The 26,707-nt window shown below is 52.1% G+C and overlaps 1 protein-coding gene across 2 annotated transcripts in view; it reads right to left on the minus strand.

Annotated features, from left to right (window-relative positions):
• LOXHD1 (lipoxygenase homology PLAT domains 1) overlaps positions 1 to 16,418 on the minus strand; it is a 155,169-nt gene extending 138,751 nt beyond the window's left edge. For both annotated transcript variants that reach the window (XM_056138463.1, XM_056138462.1), the window contains exons 1-4: positions 16,289 to 16,418; positions 10,368 to 10,482; positions 6,337 to 6,417; positions 5,185 to 5,369 (exon numbers count right to left, since the gene is read on the minus strand). In XM_056138463.1, the coding sequence (XP_055994438.1) occupies positions 5,185 to 5,369; positions 6,337 to 6,417; positions 10,368 to 10,482; positions 16,289 to 16,418 (511 nt within the window). The remainder of the gene's footprint in view (positions 1 to 5,184; positions 5,370 to 6,336; positions 6,418 to 10,367; positions 10,483 to 16,288) is intronic.
• Positions 16,419 to 26,707: the final 10,289 nt, after the last annotated feature.

Consider the following 26,707-nt stretch of genomic DNA (forward strand, 5'->3'; position numbering starts at 1 on the left):
ATTCCGCTAAAAAGCCTGATAAACTCCTTCTCACCTGTAAAGCCTCACTTGGGTGTCACCTCCTCTGTGGAGCCCTCCTGTGCCTTTCTCTATGTTTCCATCAGCCAGTTTAGGTCAGCCCCCACTTTGAGCATTCTATCCTCGGCACTTATTTATGAGCCCAACACTCTCTGTCTGGTATTGGAGGAGTATAAGCTGGTACTGAGTGTCTAGAGCATGAACTCTGCTCCAAGTGATGCTGTGAGACTGAGCTCAGCTCAAGTTCTTTCCTGGGCTTCCATGTTCTCATCTCTCAGATGGAGAAGAAGTAAAGAAGGTCCCCTTTTGTTCCGAAATTTTCTGCTGCACCTCACTGGGGCCTCATTCAAAGCAGCTCTCTTCTTCCCACTCTTTCCGGAGATGCTTTTCTGCTATGTGAAGTGGGAGCAGATGGGGTGGGCGGGAAGCCGCTGTGAGTTCAGAGGAAGAACGCGCTGCAGCACTGCACCCTCCCACCCCCTGCCGCAGTCCTCCAGCTGTGAGTGGGGTGCCCAGGACCACTCCAGGGGCATCGAGGGGCTCCCCACACCCCCAGGCTGCACCCACGATAAACAGAGCTCAGTGGGTCCTGCATAACATCGATGCTGGGTGCTTGGGAAATGCCAGGGAGGGGACCAAGGTTGTAAAGAGAGGGGCTTCCTGCTGGTTTTGAGGCCATCCGGGAGGGGCCCATTTCAGCTGCCTGCACCAGGGTCCAGAGACAGGTACAACCATTGATCTGGGTGGGCCCGTGGGATCTAGAGGGATCCTGGCACCCAGAGTGCCCAAGTCATTTCTAGTTCTGGGGTCCCCAAATCTTGAGTCTGTGCATATACAGAGTCAGGAGAAGTCTGAGGTTGGCGGACAGGGAGGAGAGACCTCTAGGCTGTAACCTGCACAACAGCCATACTGGCACCCGCACTGGGCACATGCTCTGCACCCCCCACCCCCGCCTGATCCAGAGACCCCTGTCTGTTCCCCAGGTTACAGAATCCACCGGTTATTGCAGTGCGAACTTACAGGGTCCCCACAAGACAGAGGAGGAGATGGCGGCTCAGCCACGCATTCCTGCATTGCACCCATGAGAACAGCCAAACCAGGTTTGAACCACAGACTGGGAGTCAGGAGACAGCTCGTGTGGACCCCAAGCAGAAGAGTATGTGTGCAGAGGTATAAAAGGTACATAGCCAATGGCAGGGGCTGGACAGGGACCAGTGTCCTCTTGCCCCTGCAGAGGAGAGCCAGCCCTGGATGCAATCACTGCTCTTGGCTTATGATGGCCAACCATCTGCTAATCCTGTAAAGGCTCCTGGACACCAGCTGGGTACCCCCTTCTGCAGAGGAAGCGCCTGAGGAGGGGGAGGCACTGAGCAGTCCAGTTCTCATCAACCATGGGTGCTAAAGCCAGAATGAGACCTAGGGGTACACAGGTGCTGTATTTCCAGCGAACAACATGCTCCCCAGAGTCAAGCAGCAGAACCCAGGGAAAGGTCGGGCTACCCGTTGTCCTGACAGAGCTCCGGGACTGGCAGCTTTTCACGGCAGTTGTAAACCTGCTATCACTGTGTGTTTGCTCTGCTCCCCACCATCCACTGCCCGTCAGGGAAACTTGCACGTTCATCCCTTTCTCATTCATCCCATTTCCTTTCTTTTTTCTTTCTTTTTTTTTCTTTTTGGGTCACACCCGGAAATGCACAGGGGTTACTCCTGGCTCTGCACTCAGGAATTACTCCTGGCGGTGCTCAGGGGACCATATGGGATGCTGGGAATTGAACCCAGGTCTGCCGTGTGCAAGACAAACGCCCTACCCTCTGTGCTATCACTCGAGCCCCCCGATTCCTTTCTTGTCCTGATCCCTTCCCCAGACACATGCGGGGCACTGTGCCCACTCTCACCCTGCTGTAGCTGAGTGACACTCGCTATGGAACATGGCAGCGTGGAGTGGAGGGTGGAGGAGACCGGGCCACAGATAGGTGCTTCCCTCACACGCAGCTGGTCCCGGTTCAATCCCACACACCCCAGATGGTCCCATGAGCCCTGCCAGGAGCAGAGCCAGGAGTAAGCCTTGACCACCACTAGATGTGGTTCCAGAAATCAAACCAACAAAAAGAACTTGGAGACATCGGCTCTGCTAGACAAACAGCCACAGCTACTCCCAGGCTCCAGGACTGGTAATGGAGGGGAAAAAATAAGAGCCCATCGAAGGCTGGGGATCTGGGTGAGCATTTCATCTACCCACCCACCCCCTGCCTGGCTCCTTCAGTCCACTAGTCCTTGCCATCACTTCCTCTTGAGGCTCTTCTTCCTCTAACAATCAGCTTCTCGGTTTCTTCCTAGCAGAACACAAAACTCACTGCAGCCTCATTTATTATTGACCCCCAAGGAAGACTCGGTGGCCCTTAGGAGACCAGCAAACCTAGGAAGAAGGTCCCAGCTGAAAATAGGGATAAGGCAGAGCCCACGCCCTTTGGGGCCCCTCCCAGGTCCTCCGGGCCCAGGTTTGCTGCACCCCCATCGCCCCCCAGACAAGGTCGGGATCTGAAACAGGACTGAGCTTCTGTGCCTCAGGTTCCAACAACCCCAAGGCGTGAACAACCCCCAGGCCAGTTGGAACCCAGCTCTTGGCATCAGATGCCTGTTTCCTTGCCAAGCTGGCAGTGCTGGCCCAAAGCCATGTGGTGTGTAGGCTTGGTACTAATTTAAATTACGTGACCCTCTCGGTGCCTCTCAAGGTAGCAGGGTTTGTGGGTTGATGCTGGGCAGGGAACGAGTGCTTAGCTATGAGGTAGGAAATGATGTCATATTGATAGGAAAAGGGCTGAGCAGGGTCTGCCTTAGACAGGCCTTCCCCCCACCACCAATGCTGGGATCCAACCTGGAGCCTCCATGCCCAAGGCCAGTGCTCTGCCACAGAGCCTCACCCCACACCCATTTCTGTCCTCCCCACCATGCTCCAGCCTCTTGTCAGAAGCTCCTTTAAGACTCAACAATGCAGGCCAGAGAGCTGGCACAGAAGATAAGGTTGTATTTATTTGCCTTGCATGCTGTAGACCCTGAATCAATCCCTGGCACTGAATAAGGTCTCCTGAGCATTCCAGAGATACTCCCGAGCACAGAGCCAGGAATAGCCTCTGAGCACTGCTGGATGGACTCCAAATTCCCTCCCCTCACCCCTCCCCAATACACAAAGACTTAACATGCATCACCCCAAGTCCATTCAGTGGGAGCACACTTTATCCCACCTAGTCCCCTCCTAGTCTAAGTCACACGTCCCCTCTCTTGTCCAGTACTGGCCCTGTCCTCCCCCTGATCCCAGATGGGAATGGGTAGCTTTGGCTTCTCAGCCTGTGCAGCTGGGCAGGACAGGCATGGAGAGTGCCTGGAGGCTATGTCCCAAGAATATCACACCCAAATCGACCACACAGGATGAGTGAGTAAAATCAGCAAGAGAGGACAGGACCCGGGGATACTCAGTCATGACAGCAGCTAAGAAAACCAATGATTCTGTCTAGGAAACCAGATTCTAGACTCAGAAGTGCATTCTGGAGGTTGCTGAAACTCCAGAGCTACAGAGGGATGCCAGTGAGAGGGAACATTGTCCCTGCGGCCTGCACCACAGCAGAGCAGAATGGGATGCATTCAGGAAAGTATGCTTCAAGCCAGGGCTGGAGGAGGGGAGGTGACTTCTGCAGCAGGAGGACAGGGTCCCTCAATGTGTCTAACCGAGACCCATCAGACTCTAGTCCCTAAGGGGCCCAACCAATAGCCCCTGGCTCTGCCCCAGAGTCTGACATAAAGCTTATTACGAGAAGATCGGGAGACCCGCAAATCACTCTTCCCACTCTGTCACACTGGCGCCTCCATCCCCAGGAAATCCACAAGTCGCTAGCTCCCTGGGCCCGTTTACTCATCTGTGTAATGGGCACCAGCCTGCCGATCCTCACTTCCCCGCCCCCAGAGATAGGGTGAGTGTGAGGGGAGATAGGGAGGGGAGTCCCGATATCTGAGCCGCCCTCCTCCCCTCCCGTCTGGTCTCTGCCTGTCGTTGCTCTCAGACAGGCTGCTCCTGGTGCCCAGTTGCAGTCTGTCCATCACTTATGGCATGCACGAGGCTGATGGTGGCATAAGAAATGATCCTGTGTGTGCGTGTGTGCTTGAATAGGAGTCAGTGTCTGCCTGGTGTGTAGGGCAGATGAGAGCAGGTTTTCCCTCTTAGTGACAGCAACTTGCTGAAAACACCCCTATCCCAGTGCTCCCATCTCAGTCCTGATGGGGGCCTAACTCCGCTGGTCAGCCAGTACCTCTCTCAGCCCTATATGAGGGAAGACATGACTGCCCTGGCCTCCCTCGGGGAAGTTTGAGGACAGAGTCTCCTTCTTTCCCACTGACCCAGCAGACATGCTTCTCCTCCTGAGGACACTCAGAATTGGTAAGTGACCAAACAGAGGAGGGATGAGGAGGTGAAAGCAGGCAGATGCAGAGAAAGGGAGGCCAAGAGCACAAAACGCCAGAGGACCCGGTAGACAATTCACTGAGGGTTGGGCCTCATGAGCGTCCAGGGTTAAAGATGTTCACGCTCACTGGAAGCCACAGGGAAGGCCACTCTCCAGGCTGCCCACACCTCCCTCCCACTGACCCAATGGCACGGGACTTTCTAATGATGTGGGCCTGTGTGACTCCTTTGGGGAAAGGTAAATAGGTGTGGTGATGGGAAAAGGGGAGATCAGGCCAACGGGCACAATACACACCATCTACCCCAGAAAGCTCAAACAACTCAACAGAAGTCCAGGTAATGACCTTAGTTGTGACTTAAGCTGTTTCTCTCAGAAATGGGGGCACAGGGGAGGGCTTCAGGAAGAAGGAGATATGTCTGCCTCTCCCATTTTCCTGGGGATCAAAAGATAGTCAAGAGAATCAGAAGATAGGGGTGGCTGTCTTTGAGCCCAGAGAACTTGGTAGGAACCCAATAACTAGAGTGGTTGGAAGTTGGAGTGTTCAGTGCCACCCCTGTCCCTCCCCATGTCTCCAGTACACTCCACTTCCTCCAGCCCCTTTGCCATTGAATGACCCCAGACAGCTAGGGGCCTCGGAAGGAAGAATCTGTTGATAGGCCTGGCTGTGATCACCTGGACAGAGAGTGGAGGGGGAAGCCCAATTGGCACTGACCTCTGGGCATGTCCATGGGGTTGAAGCTGGCCAGGAGGTCACGGCACCACTGACGGTCACCCTCCACCTTGCTTAGCCAGTTGTTGCAGTTGAAGTAATATCGGAGGTGTGGCCGCTTCATGTCGGTCACCATCACTCGATCCAAGTACCAGCTGGCGTTCAAGCCTGTATTGTCATGCTCGATCCTGGGGTCCAAGCACACACACCCATCACTGACAGAAGAGATGCCATGCCCTACTGTGCTGGAACTCCCAAATGTTCATTTCAGAAGGTTCCATCATGAGTGACAAAGGCTGTTGTCTCTCTTGAACCACAGTTTCCTCATCTATGCAGTGGGGACAACTGACAAGGCGGATGTGCTCATTGATGAATGTTATTTGTTGCTTTGGCCAACCTCACCCTGGAGAAGCAGAGCCTCAGAGAGGGAACCACCTTGAGTCCCACGGCTCAATGCCACAGAGCTGGACTTATAGGCCAGGCACTAGTGTTACTCAGGGCAAACTTCCCAAGTGTGTAAAAAATGGTCCTGAGCTATCTGGGCCCCAAGAAGTGACTCTCTAATGGGGAAAGGTTAGGGCATGGGACTCAGTGCACCGGAGCAGGAGTTGGGACTTTGGTGGCTTTCTAAGAATACTCGGAGGGGTAATCATGTCCCAGAAGGTGTTAGTAGTGAGGTTGGTTCTCCACTCACCTTCTTTCCTCCCAATCTAGCTGGGTCCCAACTTCACCCCTGATGGTTTGGGGGTAGAGGGTCTCCCAAGCATTGATCAGGAGACCTGGGGATGCTACTGGAAATTCTCAGCCAACTGGACTGCTGGTCCAATGCCAGAGCTCCAAAACACAGTGCTACTTGTGCCCTGCCGTGCCAGCTCAACCAGCCAGCTTCCATGGTTCTGGGGACCTCCAGGGCAGTACTCGGCAGTGCTCAGGAGACCCTGTGGTACCAGGAGTCCAATCCAGGTTCGGTGTATGCTAGGCCTGTGCTCTTACCACTGTGCTATCTCCCCACCCCATTTATTGTTTGTTTGTTTTACCTTTTGGCTTTGGGGCCACACCTAGCAATGCTCAGAGGATCCTCCCAGCTTGGTGTTTGAGGACCCAAGCAGTGTTAGATTTCCCACATGCATTGCATGCCCTCCCAGGAGCACTCACCTGACTTTATAGATGAGGCCCACGTTGTTGGTTCTCACCCGGAAAACATCCACATTGGCCTTCTCGAAGGCAGACTCGCTCCTGCAATGATGTGCACACTCAGCACAAACTGGAGCTCCCAGCGCGGAGCAATGCCCGGCCCGCCTCCCCTTTCCTCCTCCATTGCCATGCTCCTGGTTGACACTCAAGCACCCAGCTCGCTCCACAGTTCCTCTCTACTATGGTTTGGAAGGAGGAGGTCAAGATGGTCAGGGCCCACCCGGTTCCATGCCCGGTTCCAGGGGGCCCTCCCTGGCATGTGTCAGGCAGACAGAGGGGGCACCAGAAGCCCCAGTCTGTGCCACCCAGGACCACTGCTAGTCAGGAGTGGAAGTGGGGCCATAGCTTGGTTCTCCCTGTCCCAGTCCAGTGCTCAAGGGTTCCTGTGGGATGTGGAGGAGGAATAAGAGGCTGATAAGGTAGGGGAGCTTTGGGTCGCCCTCACCTGCCTGCCTCTTGCTGGGAAGAGTCACAATGATAGCCCCAAAGGGAGGCAGGCTAGGGTTGAGACACCAGGAGCAGGGCCCAGGGCTTGTATGAATGAGGACCCAAGGCCCCCGTACCACATGCCCCAGATTGCTGGGTGTGGCAAGCAAAGAACTCGGTGAAGACTTGGAAGCACAAGTGCCCAGGCATCAGTGTCAGTCGCTTGCTCTTGTCTGTGTATTCTTTTAGCTTTCCCAAGGGAGCCGTTTGGATTTTGAAATGATAGAAGCACAGCCCCTTGCCCCCCACCCCCAACAATTCCACCCTCCCCTCCCCCAAATACCTGGCTAACATCCGCCTGTGGCAAATCCCCAGGAATGAGTTTAAGGATTGCAGGACTCAATTCCTGAGGGTGTCCAGTTAGAGGGTATGAGAAGGGGCAGGGGAGGAGATGGGTTAGGAAAGCAGCTGGCTCTCTGCATGCGTCTCCCTAGACTGCCAGAGCAGAGGCACAGACTGTACTAGGTAAGGGGGAAAGGACCTAGGCTTCAGAAGGACCCAGTGACCCCCACCCGGTGGAGTGTGGATTCCTTCCTTCCTGTGCTGTGCTAGGTCATCTTCAAGCTCTACAATCGAGAATGCTTTTAAAGTCACATGGCAGGGAAGCCAGGAGAGTTCTAGCAGGATGGGGGATACCCCCACAGTGAGGGGAGCATTCTGGGGTCAGAAGAGCTGAGTGTCCAGTATTTGGCAGTGGAATGAGTCTTTCAGAGAGAGGAGGAAGAAGCACCCAGAACTTCAAATATCTGTACCAACCCCTCTTAGGGGGCTGGAATAACCCCAAATCAACCCACTCAGGGGCCACTCCTGATCTCCCTAGTCCAGTAGGTCACAAAGCAAGGTCTGGTGGGTTCCAGAGAACTGTGCAGGGCCGGGGCCAAAGGAAGAACCGGGAACATGAGTTTCTTCTCGGCAGGAGGCTGCAGATCCCAAAATCAAAGCTCCTGCAGTCCACCCCCCCCCGACCACACCTGCCCCCCAGCAGAACCCCTCACCCCAAAGACACTGAGCATTTTAGCCACCCAGTGGGTAGCACTGGTGACTGCCATGCCTGGCCTCCTGACACACTCAGGCAGAGAATTAACAGGAGCCCTGAGTCCCAGCAAATACGGGAGATGCCATCCTTTTGCCATGTTCTGAACACATAATCCTGGGTCAGAAGAGAGAGGACCCCAGGAGGGGGAAATCTCCTCTGGGAACCCCAGTTGTTGGCACAAGTGCAGGAGTGGTAGGGACCATGTCCCTCACTGCCTAGGGCCCCATGGACAGCAGCCACTGAGGGGAGGAAGAGCAGCGTTTCCACACTGGGTCACAGGATGATCCCGTGTCAGGGAAAAACAGCCCCAAGAGGCCACTTGGAGGTGGAAGGGAAGGGCCATGGGTACAGGAAAAAGGGTACAAGGATAAGCAGGTAGAGGGAGGACGAGGAAGAGCAGGAGAGGAGGCTGAGGTTTTCCTGAGAAAAAGGAGGGGCGCAGGTGTGAAAGAGAAAGAAAAGTGTGCAGGGGAGGTGTCTGGTGTCAGAAGAAGGGGCGACAGCGAGGAAGGCTCAGGGAAGGGGAAACTGTTTTGCAGGTGGGGCAGGGAGCAGGCGCAGGGGGCCACACGGTGCCCCAGCATAGACCTGGGAGTAACCCCCAGTCACCATTAGGTGTGGCAAAAAGAAAAATTTTAATCACAGCTTGGGAACTCCCCAGAGCAGCCATGCTGAGGCCCCCAGGGCTTGGTTGCATCTTCCTGGCACCTGGGGGGCGCACCCATGGCAAAAAGGCTGGGCATTTCCTGTATTCTCTTTACCATGCCCACATCACAGCAGACAAAGACTTCATAAGGCGTCACTGCAGTGCACACGGAGCGCGAGGGTGCGTACCCTGTTCTGGGAAAGGGACAAAACAGAAAGTTACATCTGCCTTGGGGCCATGAGCTCCACACCTGAGTCTGGGTCCCGGAGCCTGGCCTGTCTGTTGCCACCTCCTTTGCCAGGGACCCTACACCTGGCACGCAAGGAGGTACCAAGCCCCACACCTCAGAGGCCACCACCCACCACCCCAGAAGGTCTTCAGGGGACCCCGTCACCTACCCTCCACAAAACACGGTGCTGCAGGGAAACATCCGAGAACCCAAAAGCTGATATGCAGCTTTACCACCCCAAAGTCCCAGGACTCAGTCAGTCATCCTCCTTCCTGGGCTCAGTCTCCCCAGGAAGAATTGAACAACACATATTCAATGGCTTTTCAGATATTTCTTGTCTACAGAACTATCATCTTAAGAAGCAGCCAATCTGGGTTCGATTTCCTGAACCCCATATGGTCCCCCATGCACCGCCAGGAGTGATTCCTGAGCTCAGAGTCAGTTAGTCCTGAGCATCACTGGGTGTGCCCCCCACCAAAAATTAAAAAATACAAAACCCAGAGCTGGAGCAATAGTACGGCATGTAGGGCATTTGCCTTGCACGCGGCCGGCCCAGGTTCAATTCCCGCATCCCATATGGTCCCCTGAGCACCGCCAGGAGTAATTCCTGAGTCCAGAGCCAGGAGTAACCCTTGTGCATCGCTGAGTATGACCAAAAAAGAAAAAAAAAGAATTCCTAGAATCTAACCCTGATTGGGCCCCCCTCAGTCAAGCGGCACTGATGGAAGGAAGGAAGGGTGCTCTGTGGCCCCAGAACCTATCCATTAATGTCCGGTTCCCCTCAGCAGAGATGGGACCCAGGCAGCCTGGCCATGTATGGTCTCCAGGTCTCTCTCTGAGTTTCATGTCTCTCCTCAGGGGGTCTCGGACATGCATGGTGTGTGTGCGTGGGGCAAGAGGAGCAGAAAGTGGCCATGATCTCAGAGGCAGCAATGAGATGCCAACCCAGGCAAGGCACAGATACATGGGGACACAGTTAGTGCCTCACACATAGTTCAGGTACACACCCATGTGATACATTGGCAGGCTTAGTGGTCTCAGGAGCAGGGAGGCTTCACAGGACATCAGCCCCTGGTGGAGACACAGGTGCCTGGCCTTGATAGACCCTGGCTTTCTCACCCACATGACTAGTTACTGCCCCACCAGCCCTTGGGTCTGCTAAAAGGGGAACAGTCACTTTCCAAGGATACAGAGCCCCAGTTGCAAGAGATTTGTCCAAATTTATGGGACACCTAAGTAGGAAAGCTGGTTCTACAGCCAATGTTCATGGTGCTGAGTGTGGAACCTCTCACATAAGGGACAGCACCTATGAATTCTGTGATATTCTGAGTCCCAGGGTAGATGTCACTAGACCTGACATGCAAGACAGCAGCCAAGGGACAAAGACAGGAAGTCATGAGAAAAACCACATCTCTGGTTGGCAGGAACTCTCTAAATCACTTAGGATACTTGTAATTCCCTGTGCCTTCTACCCTGAGTTCCAGAACTATGACAACCGAACCCCCAGGTCAGTACTGCAACCATCGCCATCCCCAACACACACACACACACACACACACACACACACACACACACACCTATGTGTTGGTACTCACTTGCTGGTGAGATGGAGCTTGGGAGAGAGTCCATTCTCTCCGAAAATGGTGATGAAGACATTGGCGTCTGTCCCTGCACCACGAACATCCCCGGTGGTTGTAACCACCTCATACACTGAAGGAGGGAATGGGAAAACATGGTGGGCTCAGGAGAATCAGGACATGGCCTTGGACAGCCGGCACTCCTGGCACCCCACATGAGGGAGGCCAGCCACAAAGGACTCCCTGAATCCTTGCCACATCCTACAAGTCCCAGAACCAGCATCAGGCCCACACAGGGTTCTTTCATGAGACCAAAGCCTCTTCCCCACATTGAGCTCTCTCATCCTAGGCCTTGGGTGGAGAAACAAGTCAGGGCACACACTATAATGTCAACCGGACGCCTGACCCACAGAGCTCAGAGGCCCCATCTGCATCTCTCTAGCTCTGCAGGGACAGCCCTAGCCATAGTCACCTTCAGAGCCCATGCCTGGCTCCCCCTTCCCCAGTACCACCCCACTAGCCCTTCTATGCCCCCCTCATGACCTCCTTCATTGATGCTGCCATTATATATCTGAGGATAAGCTGCCCCGAGGGTGGGATTGCAGGGCTGTTCTGGGATATCTTTGGGGGGCACAGGTTCTCTTCATGTTGTTGTTTGCCATTGATGTCTTTTCTGTGGATGACCCTAGTTCTGAAGAAGATCCCCAACAAGGCACCATGAGATGGTGGGGAAGAAGGCAGCAGAACCTTTGTGTGACTTCCTGTCTCTTATGATAATAAACTCTTTGTTCTTCGCTGCCTGCACAACCCCCTGAGACCCTTGAGCCCTTGTGGGAGCAGTGCCAGTACCTCAGGGTTGGCTATGTGGCATGTCCCCACACAGGGGTTTCCAGACACACCATGTAGGAAAAATTAACTTCTAGAAACACAGCACACAAGAGAAGACCAACTCTGTAAATATTCAGGTTATAAAAACAGGAATGCAAAGAAGAAATAAACTACTTCGATCATAAACTGAAAGAGACATGGCTACTTCTTTTTTTTTTTTTTTGGCTACTTCTTAAATAGGACATGATCCATTAAAAGCAGGCAAATTTGACTTCATTAAAATTAATACAACTGAAGAAAATTAAAAGGCAAAATGTTGGTGAGGAGCTATTTGAATTGGTAGATACCCAACAGAGAACACATCAGAAGGTAAAAAGAATCCACAGAGCTAGAAACCAGAGATATCAGGAGGCTAAGGTTCTTGCCTTGCTGATGCTAATTCCCAGGTTTGATCTAGCACCATATTTTGTCCCCTGAGCATCACCAGGAGTGATCCCTGAACACAGAGTCAGCATTAGGCCCTGATTTGGGCATGGCCCCAAAACAAATCAATAATAGTAATAACAAATCACACAGAACAATTAGGCAGAGACCATGAAATATTTTAAATGGGCAACAATTCAACATTTCATAAAAGATATACAAATGCATAATGTTAGGACATTGTATGCATTAACCCCTATACCTAACACTTTTGTAAACCACAGTGTTTCAATAGTACTGTCCAGTGTGGCACTGTCCTTCCATTGTTATCGATTTGCTCGAGCAGGCACCAGTAACGTCTCCATTGTAAGACTTGTTGTTACTGCTTTTAGCATATCAAATATGTCACGGGTAGCTTGCCAGGCTTTGCTGTGCGGGCGGGATAATCTCGGTAGGTTGCCAGGCTCTCCAACAGGGGTGGAGGAATCGAACCCAGGTCGGCCACTTGCAAGGCAAACACCCTACCCTCTATGCTATCTCTCTGGCCCACAGTGCTTCAGTAAAACAATAAAATATTTTCACATAAATACAGGTACTCCACCTTTAGATTATTTACCCAAAAGAAATAAAGACAGGCCCACATAAGACCTCTGCAGCTTTCTTTATAATAGCTGCAAACATCCAACATGGCCATCCTTGGTAAAAGTGTAGGTAAGGCAGGGTACAGCCAGAAACTACTCCACAATAAAAAGCAATGAGAGAGATAGAAGAGAGTAATGAAGAAGATGAGGGAAAGTACACAGGATCAACAGAGAGAGAAAACTCGGGTGGTAGAGAATATGTTCTGCATGTACCAGGTCCTGAGTTTGACCCTTGGCTCCATATAGCCCCCTGAGCACTCTGGGGTTGGCCCAAATGACCTCCAGGTAGACGCAAACAGTGAATTGTCAGGCCTGTACCAGCAAGATGAGCATTGCTGGGAGGGGACTTCATTCCCACATTAGCATCCCTGGGGGTGACCTCTATAAAAAGACTAAACATTAAAAAGGAAGAAGGTACTGACATATGCATGCAGACGAATCTCAAGCATGTTTGAACATGTTACACTGAGCAAAATAATTCAGAGGCATTATAGAATGCCTTCCACATAAAATTCTAGGAAAGTTTAATTGAATCCATTAACAATCAACACGATTTTCTGGGACTGAGGTTATGAGGGACTCAGGGAACTTCAGGAGAATCATTTAAATGTTGTCTGTATAGATTTTGGTAGTGTTTATACAGATGTATTTGCCAATACTCATCAAACAGCATATATAAGAAATGGAAGCATCTTATTTTCAAGAAAACTGTACTTCAGTAGAGTTGAAAGATGGATTAAAAACTTAAATAGGGGGCTGGAGCGATAGCACATGGGTAGGGCATTTGCCTTGCAAGCAGCCAACTCGAGTTCGATTCTCAGAATCCCATATGGTCCCCTGAGCACCACCAGGAGTAATTCCTGAGTACAGAGCCAGGAGTGATCCCTGTGCTTCGCCAGGTGTGACTCCCCACCAAAATATTAATAAATAAATAAATAAATAAATAAATAAAAACTTAAATAGGTGGGTCACAGAAGAGGGCGTCAAAATCACCAATAAACATATGTAGAAGTATTAAGTATTATTCTTAGAGAAATACAAATTAAAAGTATAATGAGGTAGTAATACATATGCATATTAGCTAAAAAATTTTAAATGACAGCCATAAGTACAGGCAAGAACGCAGCCCCATTGGCCCTCATACATTGCTGGTGGAGTATAAATTGGTACAAACATTGGTAGCTCAGCATATGTCTACCCTATAATCGAGTAATTATACTTCCAATTATAGATCTGAAAGAAATGCCTGTGTACGTCCATCAAATGATGTGTACAAGACTTGTAGCAGCTTTAATGTGTAATAGCTAAATATTGGCCAGAACCCAAATAAATGTCCATCAATAATAGAATGGTTAAATAAATGTTGACACAGAGAGTGTAATCCCACAAAATGGAAAAAGAGCAAACCATATAACATGTCACAACATGGATACATCTCTCAAATATTATCTCTAACAAAGAGAAACTAGACCTTTCCCAGCATCTACAATGGTCTGAGTCCATTTGTGCACAGTTCCAGAACAGGAAGTACTAATCGGCGGTGATAGAATCAGGAAAACTGTCACCCCTGGGAAGGGCAGTCAAGGCTCTTTCTAGAGGCTGTAAATGTTCTTGTCCTCATTGGAATGATGGTTACAGAGCATGTCTGTACACAAATCCTCATCACACTGTACATGTGAGAGTTTGTGCTTATGGATATTATTCCTCAATTAAAAAATAATAAAAGAGTTCAATTCAGATAACTAAAAAACCACAAAGTGAAAGACAGGCATTCCTATTTGGCTCCAGAGAGGCCAACTCCAGCTAACAAAGTCCCTCTGGTCATCACAAAGAATTGTCAACATCAGCCCAGAGTTGCTCCTAGCTCAGAGCCTGGACAATGGGAGGTAATTAATAATTACCTGCATCAGTGAATAAAGCACCAGACAAAATGAAGATTCATGATGGAACTAAGCTAACCCAAATTTGAACCCCTGTATTTCCAGTAGAGGCTCTGTGAGTTCAATCAAATTTTTCTGAGCTTCAATGTCTTGCCCTCAATCCATTTCCCTCTCACCACCCTGAAGTAAATGACCATTTCTTCCTTGAAAGATTGTGGCCAGCCAAGTAAGACAAAGTTTTTCGTGTTTATACTCATTGCCCTAGCATTTTCACTTCTGGGAATTTATCTGAGTGGTACCCTTCCATAGTTGCTTGGAAGATACCTTCATTAAGTGATAGATGATTAGCACCAATATCCTCATCAGCACCACCTTCCTGTCATCATCACCTCCATTGTCATCACCACCACCATCATCATCAATAGCACCATCCCCATCCTCATAAGTACCACCAACATCGTCAACAATACCATTATCACCATCTCCATTGTCATCATAAGCATCAACAGCACCACCCTCATCCATACTATCATCTCCACCATCCTCAACACCACCATCATGCTCATCATTAATAACCACCATCATCACCAACATTGTTTCCATTATCATCATCATATCAGCCATCCTCTCTGTTGAACACATTCTCAAGGAGGCCACCCCATATGGGATGCAGAGGAGGAGTGACTTTGTGGCAGCAAGCTCATGTCCTGGCCTGAGATCCCTTCAGAGCTCAGGTATTGGAGGACTCACTGTCTCCGACAAGACCTGCCTCCCTCAGGGGCACAGCCCAGTGTGTAGGTGTAGCTTTCCCTTTCCTCAAGCACTGAGGGAGCTTCTCTCCTCTCCCTGACCATTGTAGGACTCCACTGTGGCCTGGAGGTGACCCAAGAAACAGAGAAAGAAACCTTAGGCCCCTCTCCTTCTTCTCCTTCTTCCCTATCACACTTACCAAGGTTCTATTTGTAATGCAAGAAGACAGACTGGGGGATTAGGGGAAATGCTATCCTGGAGCCAGGAGGGTGACCACCATGGGCCATCTGAGACTCAGTGTGTACCTGCCATATGCATCCCCCACCTTTGTTACTTGGGTTCAGAAGCTGACTGCGCAGTCTCATTGGGAGCCATGCATGTCTGAGTACCTCACGCCCACCCCAGCTTTCTCTTCTCTGACTGATTTCACCATGGTCTGGTCGAATCCCAGAATGAGCATCATTAGACCAACCAGACTCAAGAGGAGACCTAGCTGAGTTTTCAAGGTCAAGATGGGAAGAGAGGGACAGATGAGAGAAAACAAGCCCAAAGGCGGGCACAGACGTGGGTGTTCAGTAAATATTGGGAAGGGTGGGCACAGAAGTGTGCATTCAATAAATATTGGGAAAAGGCCATGGAGTAAGGAGGGTTCACATACCCAGCACCCCACAGTCCTGCTGGGTGTGATTCCCAAGGAATGCGCTGAGAGTAGCCCCTGAGCCCTGCATGTTGGGTGAAGGGTCAATGATTATTGTGTACATGGAGAAGCATGGTGCAGGAAGGACCACTGTGCTGCTTTGGAGGGAACACAGAGAATCTGAATGCCTGAAATGTCCAGGCAGGCCAACACAGTGAGTAAAACAGACCTGATATAAGACAGTAGGGAGGGGTGGAGATTTCGACAAACCACAAGCCTGTTATAGGCCACACGTGGCACTGGGCAGGAATGTGGCTCTTGAGATACATAGGCCTAAAGAGCATGGTTGTGGGGCTCTGGCCTCTTCTGTGCCACTAGAGTCCAGGAGCATGGGTAACACACCTTGCCTCTCTGTACAACAGGTACACTTGTGTTCTGCACCACCAGGGACTCACTGCAAGGGAACACAATACAGGTACAAGGGGGCCTCTGGGAGGAAGGGGCAGAGGGACCTGATTCCTCCCTCAGCTGTCCAGTGTGCCCTCGGACCCTGACTACATCCTGTGGCCCCACAGCCGTGCCCCATGTCCTGATCCCCATTCCCTTGTGCCCCGCGCCCCACACCCTGATCCCCATGCCCTGACCCCCATGCCCCATGCCCTGACACCCATTCCCTTGTGCCCCACACCCTGCACCCTAACTCCCATGCCCTTGTGTCCCATGCCCCATGCCCTGACCCCCCAGGCCCCATGCCCACGCCCTGACACCCATTCCCTTCACCTTTGGCCTTGTAGTACTCATGCTCCAGCTCATCCTCGTCATCCTCTGAGGCGTAGTTCCGCAGCTCTTCCTCGTACAGGGCGAGGAAGTCTATGTCCTTCTTCCTCTTCTTTTTCTTCTGGGGCATCATCTTGCCAAAGGTCCCTGCTGGACGCCCACCTACTCAGCACAGCCAATTCTCCCCCCTCCTTAGACCAATGCCACCCCCCACAGGTGTCCAAGGACCCAGGGCTTTCTGGTGTCCAGGCGGGGGAGGCTGAAAGCCTGTCCTGAGTGCCTTCAGGGCTGCATCCCCACCCCACTCCCCTGCCTCCAAGTGGAACCCAGCGCCTTGTCTCTGTCCCTCCTGGCCTGATCCCCTCTCTGCCACCCTCCAGGGCCCCGTGCACCCAGTGCAGACCTTCTCCTTGCACCTCATCATATATTTATGGGGACAGAGGCCAGGCCACCACCGTGCCCCACACCCGCCAGTTCCTCTCCTCCAGGGGACTCAGTGACACTGAGCCCGGGTGTCTGATTTCCATCTGGCTTTACAGCAAGGAGGGGCCTGAGATGCTCCACTGGTCACCCCAGGGCCAGGTGGGGCCTCCCACCAGGCCAAACCCTGCAGTCCTTGAGGTCTTAAACCCTGAGCTCCGGACTTCTGAGGAGGCAGCTGGGCCCGTCTCGGGGCCTGTCACTCCATTATTCATGACTGTGATCACCTTACAAGCAGGCAGTCACTACTGGCTCCTGGGTTCTCTCTCTTGCTCTCTCTCTCTTGCTCTCTCTCTCTTGCTCTCTCTCTTGCTCTCTTTCTCCCTCTCTGTCTCTGTCTCTCTCTGTCTCTCTGTTTCTGTCTCTGTCTCTCTGTTTCTGTCTCTGTCTGTCTGTCTCTGTCTCTGTCTCTCTGTCTCTCTCTCTCTCTCTTCCACCTCCCCCCTGCCCCAGAAGTAACCACTGCCCATCCTCTGAGACACAGCCCTCAGCCCTCACATACCCCAGACCCAGAGTTGGTGGTTCAAGCAGGCCCGGCCAGGCCCCACATGTGCCAGGCCCCTCTGAGCCTGGGCAGCAGGCACCATTAACCAGCATCTGTTTTCACAAGATTTTTCCCACGCCCCTGTGTGTGTGGTGCTGGGGGGAGGGGGAGCGTGGTCTCAATACCCTTAACAAAATGGAAATCCCCCTTAGAGTCCACCTGGGATGCCACCTCTACTCACTCCTCAACCCCTCCACCCACAACCCCATGTGGGGGACCTTCGGGTCTGAGCCAGGGACCCCAGCCCAGAGCACCCTCCTCCACCCTCCTCCAGGCAGAAGTTTCCCTTGGGGCCACCAGACATCTCCCGCTGGCTTGTTTTACTTTATTAAGATTCTATTGAGTCACGTAATGAGTAGTTTATTAAGAGTGTGTACTTAAGAGTGTGTACAGCCCAAACGGTAGGGTTTCCACTGAAACTCAGACATGCCAGAAACTTCTGGCCACTTGGAACTCCCCCTGCCCCAAGAGACCAGGCAGGGGAGGCTGTCCGGCTGCTCTTGGACTGACCCCAAGACCTCACCATGCATCCAGGAAAGGGCGCTGATGACCCATGGTATGAAGCTGTTCCATCAGGCAGAAACTTCTAGAACACCAAAAGAGTTGCATCCAGGTCTATGAGCCCCTCCAGGAACTGCTGCCTTCTCAGGTTGCTCCAGAAATTCTCCTGCAGGTCCCACCTGCAAGCTCTAGTCCGGCTGCCTTCTCTTTCCACTGTGGGGGTCCAGCCCACCCCAGGGGCCACCCAACTTCACAGGAAGAGACTGTCAGGAAAGAGATCATTTCCTGTGTGTGTGGTGTCCTCTGTGAGGGCATATCCTGTTTGGCTCCGGGACTCCATAACTCAGACCAGCAAGCATGGATCCCACTCAGTGGCCTAGAAGGGAATGTGTGCATGCGTGTGTGTGTGTGTGTGTGTGTGTGTGTGTGTGTGTGTGTATGACGGCACGTAGCCAGGAAAGCACCAGGGATGTGACCTAGCAGTGGAGACTCTGGGTTCAATTCCTAGCACCCCTCGGTGAGAAAAAAAAAAAGGGGCATCAGCCGTGAAACAGGCCTGTCTCTCTCTCTCTCTCTGAGGGAAACGGTACGGGCTGGAAGGAAACCCTGCTTGAGCCCATATGCTGACACAGACATACAGGGGCTGGGGTCCACATGCTTCCCAGGTCTAGCCCCAGGAGTAACCAAGCACCACTGAGGTGGCTGGGAGCACCCCAGCATAGCAGCACCCAAGGGTAGCATGTCCTTCGACCTTGAGTTAAACCATCAGCCACGTTGGCCAAGAATTACCCAAAGGGGCCCCTGGGTTTCTCGAGCATCACTTAGGAGCTCTCCAAACATCCCCCAAAATAATAGAGCATTTTGATCAGAGAGTTCCAGGAGCCAGCTGGGAGGCAGGGTCTCTGAGGGCCACAGGCTCTGCCTTCACAGGGAGATTGCCTGTCTAGCACAGCAGACACACATTTGCCTGTGTGGCTAGGTCACCACAGGCGGTGAGAAGAGAAGGAACAAGGGCTCTCTGCTTCCCCACTGATGGATCACCTAGGCTGAGGATGGGGGCCTGCTCTCAAGAGCCTCCAGCAGGGGGCACTCCAGAGGCCAACCCACCCTCCGTGGGAGGAGGAACCATGGCAGGTCTCCATGGCAGAGCCCCCCTCAGTGGGCCAAGGGTCAGAGAAGGGAACCAGCTCTTCACATGCTCTGACAGCACAGAACTGACAGATGGGCAGGGGTGGGGTGGGGTGAAGAAACAGGCTTCAGATGGGAGATGGCTCAAAAGCTGTTACGCAAGAGCCCTGTGTTTGAGTCCCAGCACATGAGGCTCAAAAACAAACAAAATTGAGCACCTATTTTGAGTCAGATGTAGAGACAAGGAGAGCAGCTAGTTCACCTTGTAGAATAGGTATCCACACAGGACTTCCCCCAGGCACCTCCTGTCTCTGTCAGGGACAATGTTCCCTCTGGGGAAGTGGATTTCAGCTTCCTGGAGGAACCCCTCCAAATGTCACTTCCTGCCCTACCCCCTCCCCACACATTGTTGAATCAAAATTGCTGAAGGTGAGCCCTGCCAGAAAGGACCCCTGAGCACAGAGCCAGGAGTGAGCCCTGAGCACAGAGTCAGAAGTGACCCTTGATCACAGAGTCAGGCATGATCCCTGAGCACAGAGCCAGGCGTGAGCCCTGAGCACTGTTGGTTGTGTCCTCAAAACCAAAAAGAAAAAGAATTTTAAAGGTGACATTTGGGTATCATTTTCAGTAACCCTCCCCCCCACACACACACACGGTAGAGTGGGGGGTTATCTACTCAAATATGGTAGTAACAGGTGGCCTGGTGGCTCCCATGTGAGCTCAGTTCCTTGAGTAGCTTACCTGGGCTAAGGTGAGGACTAGCAAGCTCCAATCCCAGGTGGGGGAACACCTGGAGGGTTTTAGGGCTTTTGGGGTTAGTTTTTCTTTAGACTCTGTGATTAACAATTCTATTAATAATAGAATAATAATTCTATTAATAATGGAGATGCTACTGGAGCCCGCTGGAGTGATCGATAATTAACAGGATGACAGTGACAGTGACAGTGACAGGTTAATAATAGAGTTTCCAGCACCCAAGGGGCAGCCAAACTCACCATGCTGTCCACCTCAGGTAGGAGCGGGAGCTGACCTTTTAAGGGGCAGCATGTGTGCATTTAACTCAAAGGAATAAGCCAAAGAGGGGTCTGCGGACGGAGAGGAGAGCGTGACTCAGGACTGAAGTTACCCAAGCAGCACTCATAACTCTCAAGCCTCCCTGCCTGAGCAACTTGGTTCCCACCCTTCTCCTGGAGCCAACCAGGTCTCCGCTGCCGCCCAGGAGGAATAACCTCTGACCCTAAATGACCCATCAAGATCACCTTCTCCCTTCCCCTAGCCCGCAAGACAGGTGGAGCTGGCGGGGGGTGGGAGGGGGGGTGGGGGGGGAGGATTGGGGCTCACTTGCGGGGCACGCACGGCCCCTGCTGGCGAGATGTGGTGTGACAGTTGTTAACAACATTCTGATACTTGAGCAAGAGGCAGAAAATCACTAAAAGTCATTTGCCTGATGACCCGTTCAGAAGAAAAAAAAAAACAAAAAAAGCAACAAAACAACTTTGTGTAGAAGAAATCACCCCACCCTATCAAAAAATGGGGCGAGAAAATGAACAGAAACTTTTGCAAAGAAGAAATCCGAATGGCAAAAAGGCACATGAGAAAATGCTCTACATCACTAATCATCAGAGAGATGCAGATCAAAACAACAATGAGATATCATTTCACACCACAGAGACTGGCCCACATCCACAAAAGCAACAGGTGCTGGCGCGGATGTGGCGAGAAAGGGACCCTCCTTCACTGCTGGTGGGAATGCAGGCTGGTCCAACCCTTTTGGAAAACAGTATGGACGATTCTCAAAAAATTAGAATTTGATCTCCTATTTGACCCAGCTATAGCACTCCTGGGAATATATCCCAGAGAGGCAAAAAGGTATAGTCAAAGTGACATCTGCAATTGTTTGTTCATTGCAGCACTCTTTACAATAGCCAGAATCTGGAAAAAACCTGAGTGCCCAAGAACAGATGACTGGTTAAAGAAACTTTGGTACATTTACACAATGAAGTACTATGTAGCCGTTAGTAAAGATGAAGTTATGGAATTTACATACAAGTGGTACTACATGGAAAGTATCATGTTAAGCGAAATGAGTCAGAAAGAGCGGGATAGACACAGAAAGACTGCATTCATCTGGGGAACATAAAGCAACAGGAATGGCTGAGATTAGTACCAGGAATTTTGCTCCATGACTTGAAGGCCAGCCACATGTGCTAGGTGAAAAGGAAGCCCAGATAGAGAAGAGAGCACCAAATAAAGGGTGCTGTGAAGACCCTCCCAGGGTGGGAGAGACATGCTGAAAGTGGTTTGTGGACCAAACATGATTGCCACTCAATGCCTCTCTTGCAGAGCACAGTACCCAAAAGAAGAGAGAGAGAACAGGGGGGAATGCCCTGCTACAGCGGCAGGGTGGAACGGGGGGGGGGGGGGGATGGGGGGTGGGAGGGATGCTGGGACCCGTGGTGGGGGAGGATGGGCACTGGTGGAGGGATGGGTACTTGATCATTGTATAACTGAAACCCAAGCACAAAAATTTATAAGTCTATAACTGTACCTCATGGTGTTTCACTAATAAAAAAAATGATAAAAAAAAACTTTGTGTTTATTTTGCGCGAGGGCCCAGAAACAATGGATATAATATGCATTGAAGTTTGTTTTTTTTTCCCAAAATTTTTGAAATGAGAACTTATTAAGGAAACTCATCACATGATGACACTATGAATGAGGGCAGATGAGGGACCTGAAATAACCCCAAGTGTTGGGGGGACAGGGAGCAGCTAGAACGCTTCCCCTGCTGGAGATGTGGGAGTTATGTCACTCCTAGCTCTGTGGCTGGACACTCCAGTGCTGGGCGGCCCAAACTAGCGGAAGTTCATGATGCTGGTGGAGTTCTAACCCTGAGTGCTGGCAACCCACCCCCTCCTCTCCTGGAATCCCACCCTGTAGCTACATTAAAGGCACCCGAGTTCCAAATGTGCCTGAGCCCAGGGCTTTCCTCCTGCAAGCTCCGGTCTGTGCTCACTTGATGGTCAGTCTGCATTAATCATCTGCAGCGCTGTGAACACACTCTCACTGCCAGACCAGTGTGGTTTCAGCCGCCACTCATCAGGCGCGACGAGCTGATGGGGTGTGTTTAGCTGTGTCAGCTGCCACAGCTGCACAAAACCATCACACACTTCCAAGGAGTCACACTCTGGCCGGCTGACTGAGTTTGGGGCAGCTCTGAGCTCCAGGGCCTCACTCAGGGGCCCCGCAGAAGCAGCAGCTCCAGGCAAGCTCTTCTCACAGCCATGGTGGCAGGACAAGGCCAGCCCTGAGGACGCAAGCGCCCTGGAAGTTATTCTGATAGCGCATCTGCTACCTACCGTCCCACAGCTGAACTCAGGGAGAGCCGGGCAAAGGATGTGGAGAGAAATTCAATGCACCCCCATGACATACCTCTTCCACAGTGCAAATGTGACTCTCAAGAAATGAGCAAATGACAAATGTAGGGAGCAGGAGGAGTTGAGGGCATGGGTACAAGGGAAGTCTAGCCTGTTCCCACTCCCAGCTTGCCCCTCATTCTCCACGCAGGATAAAGACTGGGCTGGGATCTCAGAACCATCATGTCCTGTTCGGGTGTTTCCGTTTCAGTGCCATGTGACTCCCTGTTGTCCCCGGGCATCTGGTTCTGGAAGCAGGACTCGGCTCGGAATAGCAGAGGAACCACACTTCAAAATGAGCCAGATCCGGGGCTGGGTTGCGGCTCGTTGCTGGAGCATGTGTTTTGTGTCTGAGGCCCCGGTCTGGATTCCCAGAGCTGCCAATCCAGTAGATCATGGGTCAGACAGAAGCACAGGTCTGGCAAACACGAGCCCCAAGTTCCATGCCAGGCACTGCATGGTCCCCACCGCAGGCACTGCCAGGCATGGCCCTGAAGCCTCTGAAAAGTGCTTTGCCCACCCCAAAATAATCAATAGGGTCAACTATTCTATTAATGTCTATTAGAACTGCTTCCCATCGGTCTACACTGGAGTGGTTTACCAGGCCCTCAGAAAAAATTCTGAATCCTCCTCAAGACATGACCCCTCTCTCCTTCTTGTGCTCCATTTCCTCTCCACCCCAAGAAATTCTGCCTGGATTCTAACTCACCCCATTTCTGCTTGTCATAGTCTGAGCGTCTCCACCTGAAACACACAGCCCACTGCCTAGGGGGCCAGCTCATCCCCTCTCTGCAGTGTCCTGCTTGCCTCGGTCTGCCTCTCCTCCAGGCCCATGGTAGGTGCCCAGCCGAGTTCTTCTGCTCTGTCCCTGGCCAACAGGCTCACACTCTCACAGGCTCGCTCACTCCCATCAGACTCACTCACTCCAGGCTCACTCATTCTCACCAGGCTCGGTTTTCCAGGGAAGTGATTCCACAAAAATGAATTCCTTGCTACCTCCTGGAGGTAGAGAAAGCGGTAGAGGTAGAGGTAGAGGTGGAGCCCAGAGAGCCTTTGAAAATGACTCAGCCAAAAAGCTTATTTGGGTTCGCGTGGATGTGAAAGGCAATCTTTTTTGGGGGGAAGGAGGCGGAGCGATAGCGGGTAGGGTGTTTGCCTTGCACATGGCCGACCTGGGTTCGATTCCTCTGTCCCTCTCGGAGAGCCCAGCAAGCTACCAAAAGTATCCCGCCTGCACAGCAAAGCCTGGCAAGCTACCCGTGACGTATTCGATATGCCAAAAACAGTAACAAGTCTCACAATGGAGACGTTACTGGTGCCCGCTCAAGCAAATCGATAAACAACAGGAGGACAGTGCTACAGTGCTACCTCTTAGAAAACAAGTGACCCACTCCTCTGCCCATATCCACAGCCTCCTATATTAGCCCACCTCTCCAGTGGGTGCTGCTCCCCTATCCTTGCATGCACGCACATGCGGGTGCGTGTGCGTGTGCGAGCGCGCGCGCGTGCACACACACACACACACACACACTCACCATTCACACTGGTCTTAGATCTTCCAGGTTTGCCCTCTGACTGGCAAACTCCAGCCCAGAAGTGTGCCAAGGAAGTCCTCTTATCATTCTCTAAAACTCACTTCAATTCAGGACCCCTCTCACCAGGGTTATAGCAAATCACTTTTGTTTAAAGGGGGTGAGCACACATCCAGCTGTGCTTCCTCCTCCTGTTCTTAGGGGTCACTCCGGTGTGGAGTGACCACAGATGGTGGTGAGGATTTGATCCAGGACCTGCTGCACACCAGGCAAGCACCTTAGCCCCCTTTCCCATCCCTTCCCTCCACACAACCTGGGTCCTATGATCATGGAGCTCAGTGGAAGGGCCATGTCCAATACTCAGTGGTAAGTGAACACATGTTCATATGCCTGAATCTGAAGGCAGGGCACCACAGGAGTGTAGCCCTGGGAGCAACCTGGCAGAAACCAGGGTGATGAGCATTCCCAAGATGCAGATGTAGGGACTCCAGACAGCTTGTGGGGTGAGCATCTCCTCAACACGCGCAATAGACAGTTTGCTCTTGACTGAGCAACTGTTTCTTGTTCTCTATCCCTGTTTTCAATGCTGGGAGACAGTGTCTCTGGGCTGGGGACAGGCAGTGGCTAGGCTAGGGACAGGCAGTGATCCTGGGCTGGGGGACAGGCAGTGGCTCTGGGCTGGGGACAGGCAGTGGCTTTGAGCTATGTGGTTCTGTAATGAGCTGCTCTTCTTCCAGAGGCATAGCTGCCCCTCACCCCACCTGCCCAGGTGCCCCCAGCTCTCAGCGGTCTCCCCTCCTCTGATGGAAGCCTGTGGTTCTTTCTCCATGTCCTCCTGCCCCTTGCAGCCTGTAAATTCCAGACTCCATGGACTTGTCTGAGCCCCGCTGTGAGCCCACCTGCTTCCTTCTCAGACTGTGCTCCTGCCCCCACATCCCCCATCTTCACATACCCCCCAGAACTTCTCAGAGGCTCCTCACTCCTCACAAAACCTGGACTGTGCTCCATCAGTCACTTCCCCTAAACACACACACAGATATATGCAAACACATGTGTGCATTTGTGTATAATACAGGTGTGCACAAACATACATATACACATCTGTAATGTATATGTGTATAAATCCATTCGTATAAATACATGTATATTATATATGGGCCACACATGCATGTTTAATACACATACATGCATGCACATGTGTGTAACACACATATACAAATTCACATGTGTATGACATGGGTGTATAAACACTATATACATATTCGCATGTGTACAATGTATGCATTTATGCATCTACACACATATAAATGCACACATGTACCCTGTACATTCATATGAGTAGATACAATGTATGTTTATACATGTGCATATACATATTCATGTATATATACCGGTAAACATGCATGCACATATACACATGTATGCACATGTACACATGCATGCACACATACCTAGACAATACGTGTTTATACACCTTCTCATGTACTCATACGCATAGAGTCATAGACTTACACATACACACACAGAGTGAGGGCCAGTCTATGCCACATGGATCACTTGACTGGTTCTACTGGAAGGAAATTGAGGGCCTTTGCACACAGTGACAGGTCCCAAGGCCTTGATTCTGCTCTGAAGCGGCCCAAGTCACAGCTCAGAGGCAGTCACAGCTCAGCTAGAAGCCCTGCTTGGGACAAAGTTGGCATGGAATGAAGAACAGTCCCAAGGCCCTACCGGCCACTTGGGGGCGCAGCAGAGCTCTCCCAGAGCTGGCCACTTGGGGGCGCAGCGGAGCTCTCTCCAGAGCCCGGGTTCCATGCAGAGCTCCCACAGCCTCCTGCTGAGTCTCCCCCTTCCTCTCCCTGGCAGAAGGCTGGAGGACACATGACCAGTAGTTCAGTTCCTGGGAGTGGTGGGGACGGTGGGGCAGCCACAGGCCACTTTGTCTCCACGCAAGGAGGCCACTCAGCTGCAGCGGGTGCAAAGCCCTGGGCTGCACCCCTCCTTCCCCCAACCCCCCTTGCCTCGCCCCACCGCCCGGCACCCTCACGGGTCTCTGCGGGATCTCCTGGAGAAGGCAGCAAACCTGCAAGGGGCAAAAGCCTTCCATGGGGCCTCTGCCAAGCCCCATGCTGACTCTGTTGCGTTCGGGGTGTATCGGGGAAGCGAGGTGGCAGGGAAAAACTCTCTCCAAGCACACCACTGAACACCAATTTTTACATAAAGTGTTAGCTTAAAAATGCAAACCCATCTCCAGAAATGTCACGCTTCAAGCAATCTGGCTGTGAGGAAGAGCTGGGGCTCAGACAGGAGGGATATCTTGGGGTGTCAGGGGTGGGGCTGGGGGTGGACACAGAACCTACCGGCCCCCTGAAGCCCCGTACAGCCTGAAAATCCCTGAGTAGACTCTGGGAGCTGGCCCAGAGGGGAGAGGGTTTTGCTTAGAGGTCAGCCAGCTCAGGGAGTGGGGTCCTGCGGGGAAAGCCCAGGAAGGCTGGCTGGAGGCCCCTCCCAATCTCTCCAAGACTTCGGGTCACTTGTCACTGTCCCCCCTCTCCCTCCTGCTGCTCGACTGGCACCTCAGTGAAGCCCCCTTTCACCCACTTCCCCCAGGAGCCAGGAGCAGAGGTATCCCCCTTCTGCTGAGGGCAGCTCCCTCCCCCTGTGCCCTGGGCAAGCTTGTCACCCACCCCCAATCCTGCCATCACTTCCTGGGCTTTCTGGGTGGGGGCAGAGCTCCTCACTCCCCACTCGCCCTTCTAGAGATTCAGTGAAGCCAGGAGACAGTGAGCAGTGGCCATGGGCCATCAGCAGGTCCTGCCTC

Source organism: Sorex fumeus, unplaced genomic scaffold, assembly GCF_029834395.1.
Source record: "Sorex fumeus unplaced genomic scaffold, SorFum_2.1 ptg000128l, whole genome shotgun sequence".
Classification (NCBI taxonomy): Eukaryota; Metazoa; Chordata; class Mammalia; order Eulipotyphla; family Soricidae; genus Sorex; species Sorex fumeus.